The sequence below is a fragment of the Sorex araneus genome, chromosome 6 (genome assembly GCF_027595985.1).
Source record: "Sorex araneus isolate mSorAra2 chromosome 6, mSorAra2.pri, whole genome shotgun sequence".
Lineage (NCBI taxonomy): Eukaryota > Metazoa > Chordata > Mammalia > Eulipotyphla > Soricidae > Sorex > Sorex araneus.
In genome coordinates, this window is record NC_073307.1 from 15,398,893 (window position 1) to 15,423,550 (window position 24,658).

The 24,658-nt window shown below is 50.4% G+C and overlaps 1 protein-coding gene across 2 annotated transcripts in view; it reads left to right on the forward strand.

Moving 5' to 3' along the window:
- The first annotated feature begins 387 nt into the window (after positions 1 to 387).
- Positions 388 to 24,658, forward strand: part of LARS1 (leucyl-tRNA synthetase 1) — a 68,528-nt gene continuing 44,257 nt past the window's right edge. Inside the window, exons 1-10 of one of the 2 annotated variants that reach the window (XM_055142990.1) lie at positions 388 to 531; positions 5,540 to 5,658; positions 8,451 to 8,538; positions 9,476 to 9,556; positions 13,626 to 13,763; positions 18,386 to 18,547; positions 19,615 to 19,727; positions 21,025 to 21,088; positions 22,952 to 23,019; positions 23,131 to 23,356. In XM_055142990.1, the coding sequence (XP_054998965.1) occupies positions 526 to 531; positions 5,540 to 5,658; positions 8,451 to 8,538; positions 9,476 to 9,556; positions 13,626 to 13,763; positions 18,386 to 18,547; positions 19,615 to 19,727; positions 21,025 to 21,088; positions 22,952 to 23,019; positions 23,131 to 23,356 (1,065 nt within the window). In that variant the 5' untranslated portion in view covers positions 388 to 525. Of the gene's footprint in view, positions 532 to 5,536; positions 5,659 to 8,450; positions 8,539 to 9,475; positions 9,557 to 13,625; positions 13,764 to 18,385; positions 18,548 to 19,614; positions 19,728 to 21,024; positions 21,089 to 22,951; positions 23,020 to 23,130; positions 23,357 to 24,658 lie in introns of both variants that reach the window. The other variant, XM_055142988.1, reaches the window with a different exon arrangement.

Consider the following 24,658-nt stretch of genomic DNA (forward strand, 5'->3'; position numbering starts at 1 on the left):
CGTCACGACAATGACACCTCTTGTGCACACTGGCAAGCCATAATCAGCAGCTTGGATCCTGCATACCGGAGACTAATGACCTTGGCATCCTGACAACCCAAGCCAGTTCCACCAGGGCCAAAAGGTTGAGGCCCGGGAAAGCCACCTGCCCCGGCGCCGGGAATTCGAACTGCATCATGGACTGTGTAGTTCAGCATCGCCGTGAAGTCACTAGCTGCGGGCCACGGAGAGGGGCGGCTTTGGGGCGAGTTCCGGCGTCCCGGTGCCTTCTGGGAATTGTAGTCCCCCGAGGCCCGTTGGCCGCGGGCCGCCGGGGCTGTGGCACTACAACCCCCGGCGTGCCAGGCGGCGTCCCCGGCGGTAGTTCTCCGCGAGCCGGAGGTTGCCTCATCCCGAGCCGAGGGTGTGCTTGAGCCTCGGTGGAGGCCTCTGCGCCGCGGAAGGGAGGGGAGAGGCTGTAACCACTCCTTTGGGGGGGTCGCCGAGGTCACCGCAGGGGGTTTGCCGGAGCGGCTGGGCGGCGCCATGGCGGTGAGTTTTGGCGGGAAGCGGCCCGGGCTCTCACGTGGTCTCCGCCGTGCTGGGGGGCGCGTCCCTGCCCCGGCCCGAGGCGCCGCCGCGGCCCCCTGGCTCGAGGCGCGGCCGGGCCGAGGATGGGCCTCTCCTCGCGTGCGGATGCCCCAGGAACTGATGTCATGCGCGCGGCGCCACGTGTGCCCGTTCGCCGCCTTCCGAAGTTGGCCCGAGAGAGGCCGTGTGTGACGTGGGCCGCCCTCCAGCAGAAACCTGGGCGCCACTCGCGGAAAGTCGGAAAGTACCCGGGTTGTCATCGCGTGGCTCCTGGGGTGTGCTCCGTGGGGTGTGCTCCGCAGACTGACACATGGCAGGGAGAGCCAGGCGCGCCTGCAGGAGTAGAGCACGTGCTTCCCCTGCACGCGCGCGCGCACACACACACACACACACACACACACACTCTCACACACACACACACACACACACACACGGCTCGATCCCTGATCTACACACACGCACCGCTTGAGTTTGATGTCTTTGATGTCTGGTCTGCACACACACACACACACACACACACACACACACACACACACGGCTCGATCCCTGATCTACACACACGCACCCCTTGAGTTTGATGTCTGGACTGCACATGCACACACACAGACACACACACACCCTTATTCCCTGACATACACACACACATCCTTGATCCCTGATCTGCACATACTGCTTTAGTTTGATCTCTGGTCTGCACATGACCCCCAACACACACCACCTGGGCTTGACCCCTGATTTACACATGTACTCCACCTGGGCTTTATCTCGGGTCTACATACACATAGACACACACACACACACACACACACACACACACACACGTCCTGAGCTTGATTGATGATCTACATATACATAGAGCCCCCCTCTTTCCCCCCCTCCCCCCTCTGGTAGTTTTTAGAGCAGGCAGTCTGAGCAGTTATATGGTCATGGCAGTGTGAGGCGAGGAGGGTGGTAGCCGGCAAGGGCAGCGGGCGGGGAGGTGGTGTGAGCGTGGCGGGCGGGGAGGTGGAGCGAGCGTGGCGAGGAGGTTGGCTGCAGCGAGGGGGGCCGCCGTGGGCCCTGGTGGTGCAGATTGCAGGGTGGGTTGCAGGAGGGGCGTGGAAGGGCTGGAGAGATGGTGTAGCGGGTCGGGTGTCTGCCCTGCATGCCGCTGCTGACCTGGTTTCCAATCCCCTCAAAAGCCCCCAAATAAATAAAATGAGACAGTGGGAATGTGTCAGTGGGGATTGTGAGGAGTGTCAGGGTGAGGAGCAGGGTGTTGGCGCCAGTGGGCCAGCACACATGCAGTGTGTGTATGAGCCCTGCCTTCTGTCCCTGCCACCGCATGTCACCGGAGCACTGCACTGGGAGTGGGCCCTAAGCACTGCAGCGCGTGGCCTCAAAAGCCAAAAAAAAGAATATGTGGGCGAAAAGGGATGGAGGTGAGGGTGGATTATTATTATTTGGGGGAGGTCATTCCTGTCGCTCCTTACTGGGTGCGTGGGGGTCACCCCGGTGGTGCTCAAGGCGCTTACTGTGCTCCCGCATGCAAAGCATCTGTTCCGCCCCTTTGAGCTGGCTTGCCTTTTTTTTTTAAAGATTGGAGAAATTGGGCTGGAATAATAGTACAGCAGGAAGGGCGCTTTCCCTGTGTGTGGCTTACCCGGATTCAGACCCTGGCACTATGGTCCCCCGAGCCCCCCCCCAGGAGTGATCCCTGAGCGCAGAGCTAGGAGTAAGCCCAGAGCACTGCCAGGTGTGGCCCCCGAGCCAAACCAACAAAAACAAAAGAGAAATATGAGTAGCTGGGGCTGGAGCGATAGCACAGCGGGGAGGGCGTTTGCCTTGCACGAGGCCGACCCGGCTTCGATTCCCAGCATCCCATATGGTCCCCCGAGCACCGTCAGGACTATTTCCTGAGTGCAGAGCCAGGAATAACCCCTGTGCATTGCTGGGCGTGACCCAAAAAACAAAACAAAAAAGTTGTAATGAAAGAACTTTTTTTTTTTCCATTCCTGGTGGTGTGCACAAGTTACTCCTGGCTTGGTGCTCCAGGGTTGTTCCTGAAGGTGCGTGGAGGCCATGTGATACCACGTGTCCAATCTGTACCCCTCACACACAGTGGTGCCAGGGATTCCACCCAGGGTCCCAGGGATCGCGCCTGGCGGGGCTCAGGGGACCCTCTCGGGTGCCGGGGATTGAGCCGCTGGATCCTGTGCAAGGCAGCACCCGAGCAGCTGTACTGTCTCTCCAGCCCCCTCTAGCTGTCCTACACTGACTCAGCAGCAAGTCTACTGTTAGGGACGCAGAAGCTGAGTAAAGAGTCTATTTTGCTTGAAGGGACCAGGTTGGGTGAGGGAGAGTGACCCTCAGGCGCGGGCACTGCAGACAGTGACTGAGCTTAGGTCCCGGAGATAGTGCGGGGTTCAGGCCCTTCACTTGCTTCCCCCGCCCCCAGGATAGTTCCCAGGTCCCTGAGCACAGCTTGGGAGAAAAATCTCTCTCTCTCTCTCTCTCTCTCTCTCTCTCTCTCTCTCTCTCTCTCTCTCTCTCTCTCTCTCTCTTTCTCTCTCTCTCTCTCTCACACACACACACACACGCACACACACACCACACACACCACACACACACATCACACACACACACACACAACCGTGTTGGGCCAGGTGGCATGTGCAAAGTCCTTGATTCAATCCCTAACCCTGCGTGGACCCCAAGCACCACACGCATGGCCCTGGTGGAACCCCAGCTCCACCAGGTGTGACACCCACAACAGATTTTTAAAAAGAACGGGGGCTGCAGCGATGGCACAGTGGGGAGGGCGTCTGCCTTGCACAAGGCCGACCTGGGTTCGATTCCCAGCATCCCATATGGTCCCCCAGCACCGCCAGGAGTAATTCCTGAGTGCAGAGCCCGGAGTAACCCCTGAGCATCGCTGGGTGTGACCCAAAAAGAAAAAAAAAACTTAAAAAAAAAGAACACAGGGACTGGAGCGGTAGCACAGCATGCAAGGTGTTGACCTTGCACGTGGCTGACCTGGGTTTGATCTCTGCCAGAAGTGACTCCTGAGCACAGAAACATGAGCACTGCTGGTGTGGACACCCCTGGCATGTCCCTCCCCCAAAGATAAGCCTTTCAAAATTAAATAACTGTACTTGGAGGCTGAAAGCTGGATGGTGGATCCGCGGCGTCAGTGTGCAAGTGTGTCGCGCTGTCGCCTTACCCGCTGTGATCTCTCTCTGGACTTCCTTGGCCCTGTGAGGTGTATTTTTTTGTTCTTTTTTGGACTTGTGTTGGGTCACACTCGGCAGTGCTCAGGAATTACTCCTGGCTCTGTGCTCAGGGATCACTCCCGGTGGACCATAAGGGATGGCGGGGGTTGAATGCAGGTTGGCCACGTGTAAGCCAAGCCCCTTACACTCAGTATTATCCTCTGCCCTCAGGGTGCCCCCCTCACCCCCAGCCCCCGGCCACACCTGGCTGTGTTTAGGGATTACTATGCTCCCTTGCTTGTGCACAGGGATCGTGCCTGCTGCCACTCAGGGACAGTATGCGGTGCTGGATTGAACCTGATTAAGCTGCATGTGAGGGAAGTCAATTAACCCCTTGACTTCCCCTTAATTTTCTCTCTTTTTGTTTTGGGGTCATGCCTGGTGATGTTCAGGGGTTACTCCTGACTTTGCACTCAGGAACTACTCCTGACAGTGCTGGGGGGACCATATGGGATGTCGGGGATTGAACCAGGGTTGGCCGTGTGCAAGACAAACGCCCTACCTGCTACACTATTGCTCTGTGCCCCCCTCATCCCTTCCCCCCCCATTTTAATTGAATTTTTGGGTTTTTGGGTCACACCCGGTGGTGTGTGCAAGGCAAGCATCTTACCTGTTGGACTATCTCACCCCCTGTTTTTTTTTTTTTGCTTTTTGGGTCACACCCGGTGATGCACAGGGGTTACTCCTGGCTCTCTGCACTCAGGAATTACTCCTGGTGGTGCTCAGGGGACCATATGGGATGCGGGGAATCGAACCCGGGTCGGCCGTGTGCAAGGCAAACGCCCTACCCGCTGTGCTATCGCTCCAGCCCCATCCCCTGTTATTTTTAATTTGCTTTTTGTTTTTGGGCCACACCTGGTGGTTCTTAGAGCTTACCCCAGACTGCTGTACTGAAGGGTCACTCCTGGCGGTGCTCAGAGGACCTTACTGTGTTTCCACAGATCGAACTGGGCTTAGTCAAGCATGCAAGGCAAGTGCCTCTTCAGTTGTATTATCTCTCCAACCCCTCTTTTTTTTTTTCTTTTTTGGGTCACACTCATCGATGCACAGAGGTTACTCCTGGCTCATGCACTCAGGAATTACTCCTGGCGGTGCTTGGAGACCATATGGGATGCTGGGAATCGAACCTGGGTTGGCTGTGTGCAAGGCAGATGCCCTCCCCGCTATGCTATCGATCCAGCCCCCCTCTTTTTTTTTTCGTGTGGCATAATTACTGTTAGAAAGCAGGCAATTTTCTGTACTTTTTCCCTATGTGTTCATCTATTAGAACTAAATGGAAATATCTGAAAACAATGCTTTGTATCTAGTTTGAAAAAGTACTTCAGGGCTTTTTACATGCGCAAGTAACTCTGAAGTGTACAAGTCATGATGACTCGAATTTTGAACTTTGTTCACTTAAATTTCAAGATAACAATGACAAGTTGGTCTCAGTAAGTTGCTCAGTTCTGTGTGAGCCCAATTCCTCATTTTCAAAAAGTGAGCCTGCAAAAGAATACGAGTGTTTGGGGGCTAGAGCAATAGCACAGCGGGTAGGGCGTTTGCCTTGCACGCGGCCAACCCAGGTTCGATTCCCAGCATCCCATATGGTCCCCTAGGGGTGATTCCTGAGTGCAGAGCCAGGAGTAACCCCTGTACATCACCGGGTGTGACCCAAAAAGCAAAAAAAAAAAAAAGAAAAGAATACGAGTGTTTCATTCTTTTTCTTTTGTGTCCAGCAGGAAAGAAAAGGAACAGCCAAAGTGGACTTTTTGAAGAAGATTGAGAAAGAAGTCCAACAGAAATGGGATACAGAGAAAGTCTTTGAGGTCAATGCATCGAAGTTAGAGAAGCAGGCGGGGTGAGTAACAGTTTGTGAGGTCTTACACACGGTGTTTCGGGAACTGTTGGCTCTGTAGCGTGGAGCTGTTCCGTGGATAGGAGAAAGCAGATTCACAAGCAGATTCATACTTCAGATGTCTTTTGGCGGGGCTGGGGGCCACTGGGTCAGGACTGCTCCCCAGCTTTGAGCTTAGGGGCACCCTTGGGTCAGCCACGGGTAAGGCAAGTGCCCTCACCCCCGCACTCTCGCTCCTCAGCCTCTATCTCAATCACCTTTTGTCTTTTTCTCTTTTTAGGAAGGGAGTTTATCATTTTATCTATTTTACTAAATTTTGTTTGTTTGTTTTTGGGCCATACAACTGGTGGTGCCTATTCCCGGCTCTTTGCTCAGGGTTCACTCTTTTTTTTTTTTTTTAAATAAATATTCTTGAATTTATTTTGATGGTATGCCAGTCAGTGTTCACTTACAATCAACGAAAGGTCAGTGAGTAAGAATATTCTTTTTAGAACTTATCTGAGTAACTTCTCCTTATTTATTGAATTAATAGAAGTTTCTTTTTTTTTTTGTTTATACATTAAAAAATTTTGTTTTTATTAGTGAATCACCGTGAGGTACAGTTACAGACTTACAAACTTTCGTGCTTGAGTTTCAGTCATACAATGATCAAGTACCCATCCCTCCATCAGTGCCCATTTTCCACCACCAATGGTCCCAGCATCCCTCCCACTACCCCCACCTCTCCCCTCCCACCCCACCTTGCCTCTGTGGCATGGCATTCCCTTTTGCTCTCTCTCTCTCCTTTTGGGTATTGTGGTTTGCAATAGAGGTATTAAGTGGCCATCATGTTCGGTCTATAGTCTACTTCCAGCACATATCTCCCATCTCGAGTGGGCCCTCCTAGCACCCTTTACTTGGTGTTCCCTTTGCTGTCTGAGATGCCTTTTCCCCCAGCATGTGAGGCCGGCTTCCAAGCTGTGGAGCAAACCTCCTAGTACTTATGTCTACTGTTCTTGGGTGTTAGTCTCCCATTCTGTTACTTTATATTCCACAAATGAGTGCAGTCTTTCTATGTTTGTCCCTCTTTTTTTTTTTTTTTTCTTTTTTTGGGTCACACCCAGCGATGCTCAGGGGTTACTCCTGGCTTTGCACTCAGGAATTGCTCCTGGCAGTGTTTGGGGGACCATATGGGATGCTGGGGATCGAACCAGGGTCAGCCGCGTGCAAGGCAAACGCCCTACCCGCTGTGCTATCGCTCCGGCCCCTGTCCCTCTCTTTCTGACTCATTCACTTAACATGATACTTTCCATGTTGATCCACCTATATGCAAATTTCATGATTTCATCATTTCTAACAGCTGCATAGTATTCCATTGTGTAGACGTACCAAAGTTTCTTTAACCAGTCATCTGTTCTTGGGCACTTGAGTTTTTTCCAGATTCTGGCTATTGTAAGCAGTGCTACAATGAACATACAAGTGCAGATGTCATTTCTACTATACTTTTTTGCATCTCCGGGATATATTCCCAGAGTGGTATTGCTGGGTCAAATGGGAGCTCAATTTCTAATTTTTTGAGAAGCATCCATACTGTTTTCCAAAAGAGCTGAACCAGTCGGCATTCCCAGCAGCAGTGAAGGGGAGTCGCTTTCTCCCCACATCCACTCCAACACCGGTTGCTTTTGTTCTTTTGGATGTGGGCCAGTCTCTGTGGTGTGAGATGATATCTTCTTGTTGTTTTGATTTGCATCTCCCTGATGATTAGTGATGAAGAGCATTTTTTTCATGTGCCTCTCAGCCATTCGGATTTCTTCTTTGAGAAAGTTTTTGTTCATTTCATCGCCTCAGGGTTCACTCTTAGCAAGGTTTGAGCGCCCCTGTGGGGTGCTGGGGATCAAACCTGGGCTGGCTGTGTGCGAGGCAAGTGCCTTCCTTGCTGTGCTGGTTTCCAGCCCTGGATATTTAGTTGTTACCTACCAATGTCTCATTCTTCCTAAATCAAAAGTAAGCTTCAATTTTAGAGAGTTTTATTTATTTGCTTATTTATTTTTGGCTTTTTTTTGGGGGGGGGTCCAACACCTGGTGGTGCTTAGGACTTCCTGCTGGCCCTGCACCCAGGGATCACTCCTGCATGCACAGGGCACCATATGGGATACTCGGGACTGAACCCAGGTCGGCTGTATGCACGGCAAGCCTTACCCGCTGTACTATTGATCTGGCCTCCTTAAAATCGATTTTTACTTAAAATACTGTGATTTGCAAAGTTGTTCATTATACAGTTGTTTCAAGCATTTAGTGTTCTGACATCATCAACCTGACCTTCCTCCACCTTTATCCCCTGGTTCCTTCCCAGTCCCACTTGCCCCTTTGGTACATAACATACTTACCTTATATTGTTTATTTCAACGAAACTTTAGGAACTGGCAAATTTAAGATTGCCATGTTTTTTTTTTCTTTTTGGGTCACACCCAGCGACGCTCAGGGGTTACTCCTGGCTTTGCACTCAGGAATTACTCCTGGCAGTGCTTGGGGGACCATATGGGATGCCGGGGATCGAACCTGGGTCGGCCGCGTGCAAGGCAAACGCCCTACCCGCTGTGCTATCGCTCCAGCCCCCCGAGATTTCCATTTTTTCAGTGAATTGAAAAAAAATCAGGAAGGGCCAACAGTGACTACTATATGATTTTGACGAATGTGAATGAGAAAATGAAAACCATTTACTGCAATATGAAAAAATGCCTCTTCTCATTTTCTTGCATACGTAAAGAGAACTTACATTGTCTTTTCTGTACTTTTTTTATGTGTTTATTTTGCAGCAAGGGCAAGTACTTTGTAACCTTCCCATATCCGTATATGAATGGGCGGCTTCATTTGGGACACACATTTTCTTTATCCAAGTGTGAGGTAAAACTTTCTCTATATTGGGTATCTATGCTGGGATAGAGGGTCTTTAATAAGGATTATTGTGAAGTAGCAGCTGTAGAACTTAATTCTTATTAAGAGAACTTAGAATGCCTTTATATTTAGCATAATTAAACTTAATTTTTTTATTTTTATTTTTCTACCTTTTTTGGTCACACCCAGCGATGCTCAGAGGTTAGTCCTGGTCTTTGCTCAGGAATTACTCTTGGCGGTTCTTGGAGGGACCATATGAGATGGCGGGGATCGAACCTGAGTTGACCATGTACTGGGCAAAAGCCCAACCCATTGTACTATCCCTCTGGCCCCTAATTGAACATTTTAATTTGGGGGCCGTGCTAGGGCCTACTCCCGGCTCTGTGCTCAGGCAAGGTTTGCACCTGTGGGGTGCTGGGGGTCAAACCCGGGTCGGCTTTGTGCATGGCAAGTGCCTTCCTTGCTGTGCTGTCTTTTTAGCCCTGGACATTTATTTGTTGTCAGTTACATATTAATTGTCTTACTCTTCCTAAATCAAAAGTAAGCTTCAATTTTAGAGAACTTTATTTATTTTGGGGTTTTGTTTTGGGCCACACCTGGTGGTGCTTAGGACTTATTTCTGGCCCTGTGCTAATTTTCTCATGCTGTGTGCATGTTGTGCCGAAGTCTAAGGAATATATGCATTTATATGTTATATGTTTTTGAGTGATTTCTGCTCTGTGGAAAGACAGGAAAAAAGGTAGTGGACTAGAACTGTGGAATAATTATAGATAAACTCTGGGCTGGAGCGATGGCACAGCAGGTAGGGCGTTTGATAGATAATCTATAATGTGTAGTAAAGGAAGATGTGAAGAGGAAAACTAAATTGATGTTCCTTGTTAAAGGCATCTTTGTATTTGTCCTCTTGCTTTTAAATTTGTAATTCAAATTTTGTTTCTCTCTGTAGTTTGCAGTCGGGTACCAGAGACTGAAAGGGAAAAGTTGCCTGTTCCCCTTTGGTTTGCACTGCACCGGAATGCCCATCAAGGTAAGCTTACCTTGGGGATCGGTTTCTACCTTTCAGCTTAGAGAAGACTTTAATATCCAATTCAAGAGTTTGAAATTGGATTTTTTTTTTTTTTGGCTTTTTGGGTCACACCCGGCGATGCACAGGGGTTACTCCTGGCTCTGCACTCAGGAATTACCCCTGGCGGTGCTCAGGGAACCATATGGGGTGCTGGGAATTGAACCTGGGTTGGCCGCGTGCAAGGCAAACGCCCTACCCGCTGTGTTATCGATCCAGCCCTGAAATAGGATTTTCTAATACAGCCATATTAAATGAGTTGAAATGCACTGAATTTATTAGAATGAAAGTTATATTTTTTTGGGGGGGACAGGGAAACACAGCTGTGAGTGCTGGGGCCTGTTCTGTTCCAGTGAGGCGCAGAGATCAATGCAGTACTGGGGACCAAACCCTGGGCTCCCACGTGGGGAGCATGTGTTCCAGTTCTTTGAACCATTTCTCTGGGCAATATTTTTTTGTTCTTTTAATTTGCGGGTGGGGTGGGTGGGGCATACCCGGTGTTCCTCAGGGTTCACTCCTGGCTCTGCGCTTAGGGGTCACCGCTGACCGAGCTCGGGAACCCTATGTGGCTCTGTGAATTGAGCCCAGGGTGGCTGTATGCAAGGGAAGCGCCTTCCCCGCTGGACTGTCTCTGGACTCCTCCTTGTGGCGGGAGACAGTGCAGTGACATGTGCCTGACCTGTGTCTCATCCTCAGCACCAACCGCAGGGGCCACAGGGATCGTACCTCATTCTGGACCCTCGCCTCGAACTGGTGCCTTGTTGGCTGAGAATTTCCAGTGGGACCTCTGGATCTTCTGAGCATTGCTTGGGAAAGCTTAAAAAACACAAAAACTTGGGGACCGGAGCCATCGTACAGTGGGTAGGGTGTTGCATGTGGCCAATCTGGTATCCATGCGGTGCCATGAGTCTGCCAGGTGTGATCCCTGAGTGCAGAACCAGGAGTAAACCCACAGACAGGCAAACAAACCAGCCTTGAAGAGGGTAAACAGACCTTGCAGAGGGCTGTGGGGGAGAGGAGAGAGATAGCTTAGAGTCTGTGCCTGACGTGTGGGGGGCTCTGAGTTTTATACCTGACACTGTCTCAGGCTTCTCTCTGCTGGCATGGACCCCCAAAACGCTTGAAGATGGGCTGGGGGATAATAGCACTGCAGTGTAGCACTGTTGTTCCGTTGTTCATTGATTTGCTCGAGTGGGCACCAGTAACGTCTGCATTATGAGACTTGTTGTTACTGTTTTTGGCCTATCGAATATGCCACGGGTAGCTTGCCAGGCTCTGCTGTGCGGGTAGGATACTCTCGGTAGCTTGCCGGGCTCTCTGGGAGGGACGGAGGAATCGAACCTGGGTCGGCCCTGTGAAGGCAAACGCCCTACCTGCTGTGCTATATCGCTCTAGTTTGGGGGGATAGTCCAGGGATTAAAGTCCCTTGCTTGGGCTGGATTAAATTCCCTTACTAAGGGATTAAAGTCACTTATTATAGCAGGTTGGGCGTTTGCTTTGCATGTGGGTTCGATCTCTGGCATCCCATATGTTCCCCCGAACACAGCCAGGTGCGATTCCTGAGTGCAGAACTAGGAGGAACTCCTGAGCAATGACCCAAAAAACAAAAACAAACAGACAAACAGAAAACATCAAAAAAAAGTAAAGTCCCTGCCTTACAGCTCACGGACGACCCCAGTCTGAGTTTCCAGTTTGATCCCATGTGGGCCCTTGTGTGCTGGCTTAAGGGACCATGGGGGTGCTGAGGGTCAGACCTTGGTCTGTTGCATGCAGACCAAAGGCCCTGCCTGCTGGGCTCTGCCTCCAGCCCCAGCGAGTATATTTTCAGAAGAAAAGAGAATTTTTTTCAAAACCCTGCTACAGGGGCTGGAGGGCGTTTGGCTTGCATGCAGCCGACCCGGGTTCTATTCCCAGCATCCCATATGGTCTCCTGAGAACTGCCAGGGGTAATTCCTGAGTGCAGAGCCAGGAATGACCTCTGTGTATCGCTGGGTGTGACCCAAAAAGCAAAAAAAGAAAAAAAAAAACCCAAAAAAACCCCCCCAAAAAAAAATAAAACAAAAAAAATCAAAATCCTGCTACAAATTTGCTTGAAATTTAAAATCGATCATAAGATAAAGTCTTCAACCTGTTTTGTATGAACATCACAAAACAGGATCGCTGATTTAAAATTCCTGGGGCTGTCTGACTCAGGTTCGAGCTCTAGCATCCCATATGGTCCCCTTGAGCACTGGCAGGAGTGATTCCCGAGCCTAGAGCAGGTGTAAGCCCTGAGCAGAGCCTGGTGTGTCACATCCCTCCCCACTCCCCAAAACAAAAATTCAGTGAGGGGCCAGAGTGATAGTACAGTGGGGAAGGCATTTGCCTTGCATCCAGCTGACCCGGGTTGGATCCCTGGCATCCTACATGGTTCCCTGAGCACCTCCAGGAGTAATTCCTGCAGAAAAAGGAGTAACCCCTTGAGCATCTCTGGGTATGACCCAAAAAAAACAGGAAAAAAAAATTTCAATGAATAGAGCCAGAGAGATAGTACAAGGGGCTAGGGCCTTTGCCGTGCATATGGCAAATCTTGGCTTGAAACCTTGCACCAATGTCCCCTGAGCAATGCTCACTCCTGGCGGGGTTTGGGGACCATATGGGGTGCTGGGGATCAAATCTAGGTCAGCCACATGCAAGGCAAGCACCCTCCCCACTGTACTATTGCTTCAGCACCCCCCGACTGGATTTTTAATCTATTTGCTCTTCTGCTCCAGTGGCAAGCTCACTCACTCACTGATTTCAGTGATCTTCAGTTGCCTCAAAGAATCCCAGATTTTTTGGCGGGGGTTAGGAGGAGGGAGACCATAATCAGCAGTGATCAGGGCTTCCTCTTGGCTCTGTGCTTAGGGATCACTCTTGGCAGGGCTCAGGGACCCATCTGGGTCGCCGGGAATTGAATTTGGGTTGGCTGCCTGCAAGACAAGTGCCCTACTGGCCATGCTTATTCCTAAAGAGCCTGAGATCTTTCCCCCTCCCCCCTTTGGTTTTGGGGCCACCTCTGGCAGTGCTCAGGGCTTACTCCTGGCTCTGCACTCAGGGATCCCTTCTGGTTCAGAGGACCGTGTGATGTTGGGGATTGAACCCACATCGTTCACTGCAAGGCAAGTGCCCTCCCCGCCGTCCTGTTTCTGGCCCTGCCACTGATCTGTAATTGGCGGATGTGGGCTGCGAAGACAATTCAGTGGGCTGGGTGCTCGCTTTGTATGTGGGTGGCCCAGATTCAGTCCCCGTCACCACATGGTCCCGAGCTGTTAGGAGTCCCCCCATGCGCTGAGCCGGAGTAACTCCAGCATTGCTTGGGGTGGCCCAAAACAAACAAAAACAGTTGACAGGCCTATTATTAATGTTAACTGAAAGTGCTAACGATTTATGTCTTTTTTGCTTAGTGTTTGGGGGCCACAACCAGCAGTTCTGGGTTATTTCTGGTTCGGTGCTTGGGGGTCTCTCCTGGCAGTGCTTGGGGGACCAGGTGATGCTGGGGACCAGATCCAGGTTTCCCGCATGTTCAGCCGCTGAGCTGTCTGTCTAGCCCTCTACACCATTTTTTTTTTGGGGGGGTCACATCCAGCTATGCTTCGGGGTTACTCGTGGCTCTGCACTCAGGAATTACTCCTAGTGGTGCTCGGGGGACCATATGGGATGCTGGGATTCGAACCCGGTCTGCCTCGTGCAAGGCAAATGCCCTATTATCACTCCAGCTCCCTCCTCTACACCTTCTAATTCCTAATATTGACGCTGTTATATTGCATTCTCTGGGCGTTGAGTGAAGCCTGTTGAATAATGAAGTAAAATACTAACCTAGACATTAGTGAATTCCAAGGTAGGTGATTAGTATCGTTTTGAGTTTAAAAGGTGGCCCCACTTAGGTATTGAAATATGACCAACATTTTCAGAGTCAATTTTAATCGATGTTAGAAAAACAAAACCCGGAAAACTCAGATTGTTGCTACATTGATTTGCGCTTTATTATTTCACAGTGTCATATTTATTTTAGGCATGTGCTGACAAATTGAAAAGAGAAATAGAACTCTATGGCTGCCCCCCTGATTTTCCAGAAGAGGAGGAGGAGGAGGAGGACACCAGTGTTAAAACAGAAGACACAGTAATGAAGGATAAAGCTAAAGGGAAAAAGGTTTGTGGTCGGTGATGCTGTGTTGGTTGAGGTCAAAGTCGTGTTTATATGTTTTTGACTGACATGTCAACTGTTGCTACTAGCACCCGAAAGGGGTATGTCACATTGTCTTTTTCCTTTTGACCATATGTGGTGGCGGTGCGGTCGCTCCTGGGGGCGCTGGGGGACCATCTGGTGCTGGGAATCGGAGTTGTGTGTTCCTGCCATTGACTGTCTTTCTGGCTGTGTCTTTGTTGTTGTTTGTTTGGAGGCAACATCCGGCTGTGCTCAGGGCTCACTCCTGGCTCTGTGCTCGGCCGTTGCCCCTGGCGGGCCTGGGAGAGCATCTGGGGTGCCGGGGATCGAGCCCAGGTTAGCAAAGCGAGTGCCCTGCCTGCTGCACTCGCGCCCTGGGCCCATCCCTGGCCCTGTTTTCCTTTAACCTTTTGGTTTGTTTTCACCCCACACTTCACTGTGCTCGGGGCTGACTCCTGGCACCGTGTTGAGGGACCATCCTGGCAGATGCCAGGGGACCCTGCGGGGTGCTAGGGATGGAAACCAGGATGGCCGTGTGCAAAGTAAGCATCCTGCCTACTCTACTATCACTCTGGCCCCCAGTAGTTTATTTTTATTTTTTGGCTTTTCTTGGGGGGTCGGACTGGCACCATAGCACAGCAGGTTGGGCATTTGCCTTGCATGTGGCCGACCTAGGTTCAATTTCTCTGTCCCTCTCGGAGAGCCCGGCAAGCTACCGAGAGTATCCCGCCCACATGGCAGAGCCTGGCAAGCTACCTGTGGCATATTCAATATGCCCAAAACAGCAACGACAAGTTTCACAATGGAGACGTTACTGGTGCCCGCTCGAGCAAATCGATGAACAACGGGACGACTAGTGCTACAGACAGTGCTGCAGTGCTCCTTGGGGTCACATCTGGCGATGTCCAGGGATAACTCCTGGTCTGCACTCAGGAATTATTACTCCTGACATTGCTTGGGGGACCATATGGGATGCCGGGGATTGAACCCAGGTTGGCCGCCTGCAAGGCAAACGCCCTCCCTGCTGTACTGGCACTCTGCCGCCCTCCCCCCCCCCCAGTCTATTTTCCAAAGTGCTGTGCCTCTCCCTGCCTCCTCACATTACTTTGCTTTGTCGCCCCGATCTGGCATTTGCAGAGTTGTGAAGTGCTGGGCCCTCAGCAGAGCTGCCTGGGGCATGCCCAGTGTACGCGGTGGCGCCAGGCTTGCCGGGCGGATGCTTTTGTCACTGAGCCGGCCGTGTGCTCCTCAAAGCACTTTCTGTTGCCACAAGATTCAGCCTGTGGCCGCCGGCCTCCTCTGGACTGTCCCTGCGGGAGTCCTAGAAGATGTTACTTATTTAATTTTTTTTTTTATTTATTTTTTTAAAATGTGCTATTGGGACCTATTAAGTAGTAATATTTGACAAATTTACAATTCTTCTAGTTTTATTTTATTTTTTGCTTTTTGGGTCACACCCGGCGATGCACAGGGGTTACTCCTGGCTCTGCACTCAGGAATTACCCCTGGCGGTGCTCAGGGGACCCTATGGGATGCTGGGAATCGAACCCGGGTCTGCCGCGTGCAAGGCAAACGCCCTACCCACTGTGCTATTGCTCCAGCCCCGATGTTACTTATTTTTTATTTTGGGTCTTCCAGGCCCAGGAGGCCTGAGGGCCACTCCTGGTGACAGTCTCCAGTTAGGCGGGTGCTTTGGTGCTCGGGCCCTGCAGTGCCAGGGACCGGGGGCCACACCCAGCAGTGCTCAAGGCCCAAGGGGTGCTGGGAATTGAATCGGGGTTGGCCGTGTGCGAGGCTCGCACCCCCTGACCTGGGCTGCCTCTGCCTCTGTGTCTGGGGCTTGGCTCGGGCCACCCGGCAGTCCTCGGGAACTGCTCCAGGCCGTGCTCAGGGCTTGGACCCAGGCCACCTGCGTGCAGGGCAATGCTCGGCCCTTGGAGCTGTCATTTCACTGAGTCCGATTTCTTTCATTTTTTTTTTCCTTTTCCTTTGGTTTTTGGGCCCCATCCAGTACTGCTCAGGGCTTCCTCCTGGTGGTGCTGGCGGAACCAGACAGGGTGTTGGGGGTTGAACCTGGGTGGGCCCCACTCGGCAAGTGCCTTCCTGTGCGCTGTCTCTCCAGCCCCACAGCGCGGTTTGGGTGCTGTGCAGCACCTCTGCAGGGGTGCCGGGGCCACAGCTCCAGGAGGGAAGCACCTGATCTCTGGCCAGCCAGCCTGGGTGGGCACCTCAGTCAAGTGGGTGCTCCTGGCAAGCCCTGTGGCCAAATGTGGGCAACTTGTACCCCTGCCCCTCACCTGCCCTCTCAGATCGTAAAATCAACAGCAAAGGGACGGGAGAAGTACCCCAGCTCATGACCCTCCAAACAGAGTTAGATTTAATTGGGGGCCACACTGTAGCACCAGGGATGGAACTGGGGGTCCCACAAGGAAGGCGTGTACTTCAGCCCTTTTTCTTTTTCCTTTTTGGGTCACATCTGGCAATACACAGGGGTTCGCCTGTATTTCCTGGCTCTGCACTCAGGAATTACTCCTGGCGGTGCTCAGGGGACCATATGGGATGCTGGGAATCAACCCGGGTCGGCCGCGTGCAAGGCAAACCCCTCCCTGCTGTGCTATCGCTCCAGCCCTGCTTCAGCCCTCTGGACTCTCTCCCCAGCCATCTTAGCTCTTTGAGAATCGAAAAAGAGGGGTCCGAGCGCTAGCGTAGCGGGTGGGGCGCTGGCCTTGCACCGTGCCTGGGGGGTTTGAGCCCTGGCGCCCTGTCTGTCTCCCGAGCCCGCCGGGAGTCATCTCTGCGCACCCCGCGCGTGGCCCCGAAACACAAACAACAGCAAAAAGTTCAAGAAATGAGTTATTTCTGGGTTTCGGGGACCACATGAGGTCCAGCTCTGTGGCGTGGGGACGGTGGCTGCTCCCAGCAGAGCTTGAGGTGACCATGTGGTGGCACTGGGAGTCGAAGCTGGCCTCTGGCTTCTGCATGCAGAGTGTGAACGCTTGCCCTTTGTTTTTATTTTGTTTCTTTTTAAATTAATTAATTAATTAATTATTTTTTTTTATTGAATCACCATCAAAGCTTTTATGTTTGAGTTTTAGTCATTCAGTGGATCGAACATCATCCCTCCACCAGTGCACATTTCCCACCACCAATGTCCCCAGTATCCTCCCCCGTCCCACCCCTCCCCCTGCCTCTATGGCCGACAGTTTCCTTCTTACTCTCTGTCTCCTTGTGGGCAGTGTGGTTTGCAATATAGACACTGAGAGGCCATCACGTTTGGTCCTTTATCTACTTTCAGCACACATCTCCCATCCCGAACAATCCCTCCAACCATCATTGACTTAGTGATCCTTTCTCCATCCCAGCTGCCTTCTCCCCCAGCTCATGAGACAGGCTTCCAACCGTGGAGCAATCTTCCTGACCCTTGTGTCTATTGTCCTTGGTGTCAGTCTCCTACTGTTATTTTATATTCCACAAATGAGTGCAGTCCCTCTATGTCTGTCCCTCTCTTTCTTTCTTTTTTTTTTTTTTTTTTGCTTTTTGGGTCACACCCAGCGATGCTCAGGGGTTACTCCTGGCTTTGCACTCAGGGACTACTCCTGGCGGTGCTTGGGGGACCATATGGGATGCCGGGGATTGAACCCGGGTCGGCCGCGTGCAAGGCAAACGCCCTACCCGCTGTGCTATCACTCCGGCCCCTCTGTCCCTCTCTTTCTGACTCATTTCATTTAGCATGATACTCCCCGTGACCATCCACTTATAAGCAAGTTTCATGACCTCGTCTTTCCTAACAGCTGCATAGTACTCCATTGTGTAGATGCACCAGTTTCCCTAACCAGTCATCTGTTCTCTGAACTCCAGCACTGTGAACCCACTCCACGGCCCTGATTCTGTCAGGTCCAGAAAAAAATGTGGTTCAATTTATTCTTTGCAATATAGTCATATTGCTTTGCTGCATGCACGGAGTCTTGTGGCCCAGGAGTCACACGGCCACCGCAGGCCATACCGAGCATTTGCATCCCCTCCAGTCTCCCTTGTCCTGCCTTACAGTTTTGCCATTTGTCTGTCTGCAAATGAAAGGGATATGGTTGCCTTTTTGATACTATTAAATTCTAGAAAAGGGGAACCCCTCATACCAGTAGTTAACTTATAAGGAAGAGATGCAGGTGGTAGTAGACAAAGAGGAAGGTGAAAAGGTTTGGTGCTGAGATCACCATAGTGATGCAAGTTCTTTGTCGATTCAGCCCTTGGTGTTATTCTTGCTTTTGTGTGGTTTGTTTTGGCTTTGGGGCCATACCTGGGGTGCTGCAGGGAGCAGCTCACAGCTCAGGCTGGAATTAGGCCTCCTACATTCCATCCATAGGCTGGCACGGGCTGACCTTTCTCACCACACTCTAGTTAGTCTAGCTGACCGAGCTGTTGGGCGTCAGACTGCAGTCAGGCCAACTCCTGCAGTGTCCTCACACACCAGCAACACTGCTCTGGAACGGAAAAAGTTATCAGATGGTAATTGAAAAAAATAAAATAAGTCATTGTAGTTTTGCAGCAGTTTATTCAGTGTTAGTTGCTCTCTGATAGAGGTTTTGTTTTTTCTTTCTGACCCTTTCCAGAGTAAGGCTGTGGCTAAAGCTGGATCTTCCAAGTACCAGTGGTGCATCATGAGATCCCTGGGTCTGTCTGATAAAGAGATAGTCAAGTTTTCCGAAGCGGAGCATTGGCTCGATTACTTCCCACCACTGGCCATTCAGGATTTGAAGAGGATGGGTTTGAAGGTACGCTCCTCACAAAGACAGTCCACGAAAATAGGAAGGGCACATTAGGATGTCCCTGATTGCTTAGATTTTGAACTCTTCTTCATTGAGACGAGTGATACACTCCACCTTTGTTTCACTCATCATCAGATTAGCACCTGACATGCCTCAGTATAATGACTGGAGCACTTTATCTGTTGTATTGGCAAATACACTGATGTGTTAGTTCATAGACATTCTGTTACAAAAAGTGAAAATAACCAGACTTATACTTGTACATATATGCAGACATAGAGGTATTCTTTTTTTTTTTTTAATTCTTTTTACTTTTTTGCTTTTTGGGTCACACCCGGCGATGCATAGGGGTTACTCCTAGCTCTGCACTCAGGAATTACTCCTGGCCAGTGCTCAGGGAACCATATGGGATGCTGGGAATCAAACCCGGGTCAGTCATGTGCATGGCAAACGCCCTACCTGCTGTGCTATCGCTCCAGCCCCAAGGTATTCTTTTAAGCTGGGACCCCCGCTGGTGCTCAAGGCTTACTCCTGGCTTTATGCTTGGGGATCACACTGGGGGGGGGGGTGCAGGGGATTAAACCCAGGTCAGCTGTGTGCAGCGGGGTCAGGCGTGTGCAAGACAAACACCTTAACCATTATACTATCTCTCTGGCCCCCCATGGAGGTATTCTTAAAAAAATTCTTCTTTGTGTGTGTCGGGGTGGGGGTGGGGGGTGGGGACACACACTGTCCCCAGACCACTTCCCACTCAGTTCTCAGAGGTTGCTCCCCGGGTGTCAGCGCCATGCTCCACGGCATTTGGCTGTCCTCTGGACCCCTAAATATTCCTTCTTTACCTCTGACATTCCCTATAGGTTAAAAATGCGTAGTAAGCGGAAATGACGAGAGTTGCGATATATGAGTGTGATAAGTGTAGTTGTAGTTTGAAATTTCTGTTTTATTTTAATATTTGCTATTATTATTATTATTTGGAAAAGAAAATGTAACGAGTTCGTCACTGCTGCTGGGAATTCTGGTCCCTACTGTCTTCAGGTTCCTGGAAAATGACCTTTTCCTCTTTCCTTCTGTAGGTCGACTGGCGTCGCTCCTTCATCACCACCGATGTCAATCCATACTATGATTCATTTGTCAGGTGGCAGTTTTTAACATTAAGAGAAAGAAACAAAATTAAGTTTGGGAAGCGGTGAGTGAGTTCTTTAGTAAAGTAAAAGCTGCATAATTCCCGAGTTGTGATTCATCCGGGCCATTGCCCGCTTTCTCCATTATCCTTCCTCCTTTTGTGATCTTTCTTTTGTGTTCTTTGTTTTTCTTGCCTTGCCAGTACCTTAATTTCTCTGAGGTGCTTATTGTTTGTGGCAGAGAGAGCTAGGGAGAAGAGGAGGGCTGGTTTTCATGTTTTTATGAAAAATTCTCTGCAGTATTCCCAGCCGAGCTGAAACATTTCATTTGTACATTTTAGTTGTTCCCTTTGTTTTTTAAATTGTGGCAAGATTTCTTTCCCCATTATATGGATTAATTACAATGCTTTTTGCATTTTATAAGTAGACTTATGGTTCATAATCTTTGTTTCACACCACAAAACCCAAGCTCATTCATGTGTTTCTTTGCTATCTTTGATAAGCCTAAAGCTTTCATTAAGTTACTAGGCTGACACTACAAAAAGCATAAATAAATAGTTGGGAATATTTGCTTATTTATAAGTTCTAGTTAGAAGACATGAGATGTTAGGAGCAACACTAGCAGGTATTTTTTTTTATTATTTATTTATTTTTAATTTTTTTATTAGTGAGTCACAGTGAGGGTACAGTTACAGATTCAAACATTTCGTGTTTGTTTTTCCCTCATGCAGTGTTCAGGAGCCCATCCCTCCACCAGTGTCCATTCTCCACCACCAATGAACCCAGTATCCCTCCCACCCCCCAATCCCATCCCCCCCACCCCACTCTGCCTCTGTGGCAGGGCATTCCAATTTGTTCTCTCTCTCTCCTTTTGGGTGTTGTGGTCTGCAATAGGGGTATTGAGTGGCTTATCATGTTCAGACACTAGTCCACTTTCAGCGCGCATTTCCCTTATCACTTGGGATCTCCACTCACAGTTTACTTGGTGTTCCCTTCTCCATTTGGTATGACTTTCCCCCAGCGTGTGAGGCCAAGTTCCAAGTTATGGAGTCAACCTCCTGGTACTGTATACTACTATTCTTGGGTATTAGTCTCCTACTCTGTTATTTTATATTCCACAGATGAGTGCAATCTTTCTATGTCTGTCTCTCTCTTTCTGACTCATTTCACTTAGCATGATACTTTCCATGTTGATCCACTTATATGCAGATTTCATGACTTCATCTTTTCTAACAGCTGCATCATATTCCATTGTATAGATGTACCAGTTTCTTTAACCAGTCATCTGTTCTTGCAACACTAGCAGATACATTAGGGGAAAATTTTGATGTTTTCATAATATTTGTGACATTCACTTTTCAGGTATACCATTTATTCTCCGAAGGATGGACAGCCTTGTATGGACCATGATAGGCAAACGGGAGAGGTAATTACTTGCGATGCAGAGAGACTGTTAGAATTCCTTTCTTTTTTCTTTCCCTGCCTTTTGGGTCACACCTGGTGATGCTTAGGGCTTACCCTTGGCCTGCCCTCAGTAAGTACTCCTGGCTGGGGGAGCGACCTGGGTCAGCTGCGTGCAAGGCAAACACCCAACCTGTTGTACTGTTGCTCAGAAACCCAATTACTAGAGTTCTTTCTGGGGAGGTGGGAATTGTTGGGTCATGCCTGGCATTGCTCAGGTGCTGCTCCCAGCTCTGTGCTCAGGGTTGCTCAGGGGACCGTGTGGTGCTGGGGATGAACCAGCATCAGCTGCTTGGAGGCCCAGTGCCTTAACCTCTGTACTAGCCCTCTGACCTGCTAGTATACATGTTTTAGGCCCACACCCAGGTCTTACTGCAGCTCTGCACTCAGGGAACTTCTGACAGGGCTTGGGGACCATATGGGATGACGGAGATTGAACCAGGGTCGGCTGCATGCAAGGCAAATGCCCTCCCCGTTGTGCTATTACTCCGGCCCTCTATTATGATTCTTTTCTTTCCTTTTTTTGGGTCACACCTGGTGATGAACAGGGGTCACTCCTGGCTCATGCACTCAGGAATTACCCCTGGCGGTGTTCAGGGGACCTTATGGGATGCTGGGATTTGAACCTGGGTCGGCCACATGCAAGGCAAATGCCCTACCTGCTGTGCTATCACTCCAGCCCCCCCCCATTATAATTCTTAATATGGCCACAGAGTTTAAGAAATAGATGAGGGGATGGCCAGGGTTGGTTATAGTCCATGCTAGAATGCGCCTCACCTGGTTTTGATTCCTGGTGCCACATGGTCGCCCAGGCACCGCTGGAGATGACCCCGAGTGCCCCCAGTAGCTTCGGCCCCCACAACACTGTGCCCTTGGGTTAATGCTGAACCATTTCCCCAGTTGGCTAAAAATCACAGACGGGACCCATTGAGTGGGTAGGACATTGCTGACCTGGGTTAGATACCTAGTACTGCATCCATATGGTCCTCCACCCCCCACCCCGAGCCCAGCCAGGAGTGACCCCTGAGCACCTCAGGTGTGCCAAACACCCCCATCCCCACCCTGCAAATGAATCAGATACTTAGTGAGAGGCTGACTCCTTGTGTCAAGGACCCAGGTTAGTGAGAAAGCACATCCTTTGTCCCAATGCAGTTCACGTCTGTGATGATTGCTCTGCAGGATAAGTATTGATTATAAAACAACTTTTTGATAACCGCTTGTAGCTGATTTTTTTTTTTTTTGTCTTTTTGGGTCACACCCAGCGATGCTCAGGGATTACTCCTGGCTCTGCACTCAGGAGTTTACTCCTGGCAGTTCTCAGAGGACCATGTGGGATACCGGAGATTGAACCCAGGTCAGCTGCATCAGGGCAAACGCCCCACTCGCAGTATTGTGGCTCTGGCCCCTCACATGATCATTCTGTCAGTTCCCCTGTCTTCCCCAGCAGACGGTCCTTGCTCAGCATCCATTTCTTCTTTAGCCGTTCTCTCCCGGTGTGGGTGTGAGGTGGTTTCCTGAGTGCTTTCTGAGACTTCCAGCTGGACACGGTTAGCACCAGTTTCTTCTCAGGGAGGCTCAGGATAGCAGTGAAAGTGCACATCTCAGGGCCGGAGCCATAGTACAGTGGATAGGGCGCTTGTCCTGCACGCGGCCGGCCGAGAGTCTCTCAGGAGTGATTCCTGCGTGCAGAGCCAGGAGTAAGCCCTGAGCATCACTGGGTGTGGCCCCAAACACTAGCAAAACCCAGGAAGTCCCCGTCTCAGATATATCATATATGTGAGGAGTTTGCTAACAAATTCTTCCTCCTTGTTTCTTCCCCTTTCTTTAGGGTGTTGGACCACAGGAATATTCTCTAATCAAACTGAAAGTGCTTGAGCCTTACCCATCTAAATTAAGGTAGGCGCTCCACGCAGTTCCTGTGCCAGTGTTCCTGCAGTCAGATACCTGTGGGGCAGTACACAGCAGCCTTTTGCATAAATCTTTTTGTTTTTGTTTTTTTCCTCGTAGTGGTCTCAAAGGCAAAAACATCTTCTTGGTAGCTGCTACTCTGCGCCCTGAGACCATGTTTGGGCAGACCAACTGCTGGGTTCACCCTGACATCAAGTACATCGGCTTTGAGACCGAGAGTGGCGATATATTCATCTGCACGCAGAGGGCGGCCAGAAACATGTCATTCCAGGGCTTTACCAGAGACAACGGCGTGGTGCCTGTTGTCAAGGAGCTCATGGGAGAGGTGAGTGCACGGTACACTTGGTGTTATCGGAGCAGAATGGTTTTTAGTTTTGGTTGTAGGGTGCAAGGCACATTCGCCACCTGTTGTGCAGTACCTCTCTGTCCCCTGTGCAGTATCTCTGTCCCCTGTGCAGTATCTCTCTGTCTCCTGTGTAGTATCTCTTTGTTTTTTTCCCCCACCGGAAATACTCAGGGATTATTCCTGGTTCTGCACTCAGGAATTACTCCTAGTGGTGCTAGGGGACCATGTGGGATGCTGGGTATTGAACCCAGGTCGACGCGTGCAAGGCACACGCCCTACCCACTGTGCTATTGCTCCAGCCCAGAAAATTTTAACAGTGAAATTTGAGAGAAGACCATTTAAGGAATTGAGGGAAGAGAAATTGTGCAGGGTTACGGCGCTGGTCTTGCTGTGGCCCACCCGGGCTGAATCCCTGGCACTGCACGGTCCCCTGAGCACTTCTGCTGAGGCCTGAGCCGCGGGCTCCGCCTTCCCAGGAAAACAGGCTGTAATTGAATATCCATGACATTAGTTTGTAGATTGTAATTGTGTTTCATTCTTCTCCCCCCCCCCCCCCATTCTTGTAAACATCATCCAAATGCAACTGTGGAGCAGTTTTAGTCCTGCTGAAAGCTCTCCTTTTTCATCAGCGTTTGGTGGGGGGCGGGGTGTAGGCCCCGGCTGGCATCCTTCTGACTCTCCTGGGGGTCGTGCTTGGTCACCGGGTTTGCATTTGGGAGCAGAGTTGTTTTCTTGTGTTTTTCGTTGCTGTGGCACATATTTGTTGCGTAACTTGTCTCTAAAACACCGTCTTCAGGTGTGATAGTGCAGTGGGTTGGGCATTTGTTTTGCACACGGCTGACCCACGGTTGGTCCCCAGCACCCCGAAGGGTGCCCCGAGCATTGCCAGGAATGATTCTTGAGCTTAGAGCCAGGAGTCAGCCCTGAGCACCGCCCGGTGTGGCCCCTGCACTGATAGCCCCCCAAACAGAACCGTCTTAAGGTTTTATGTATGAGCCTAGTGAGTACTTCCTGGTTGAAAAAAAAATAGTTCTCCACAAGAGACTTGATAGAGTCATTAGGTATCAGTGTATCCCTGTATCACTGTCATCCTGTTGCTCATCGATTCGTTCGAGCAGGCATCAGTAACGTCTCCATTGTGAGACTTGGCTGGAGGATAGCACGGGGGTAGGGCGTTTGCCTTGCGAGGCCAGCCCGAGCAGCATCGTGCATTGAAGGGACCCACAGCCTTGAGGGACCCCTGGATCTCCTGAGCCACCTTCTGGCCTCTCCTAAAAAAAA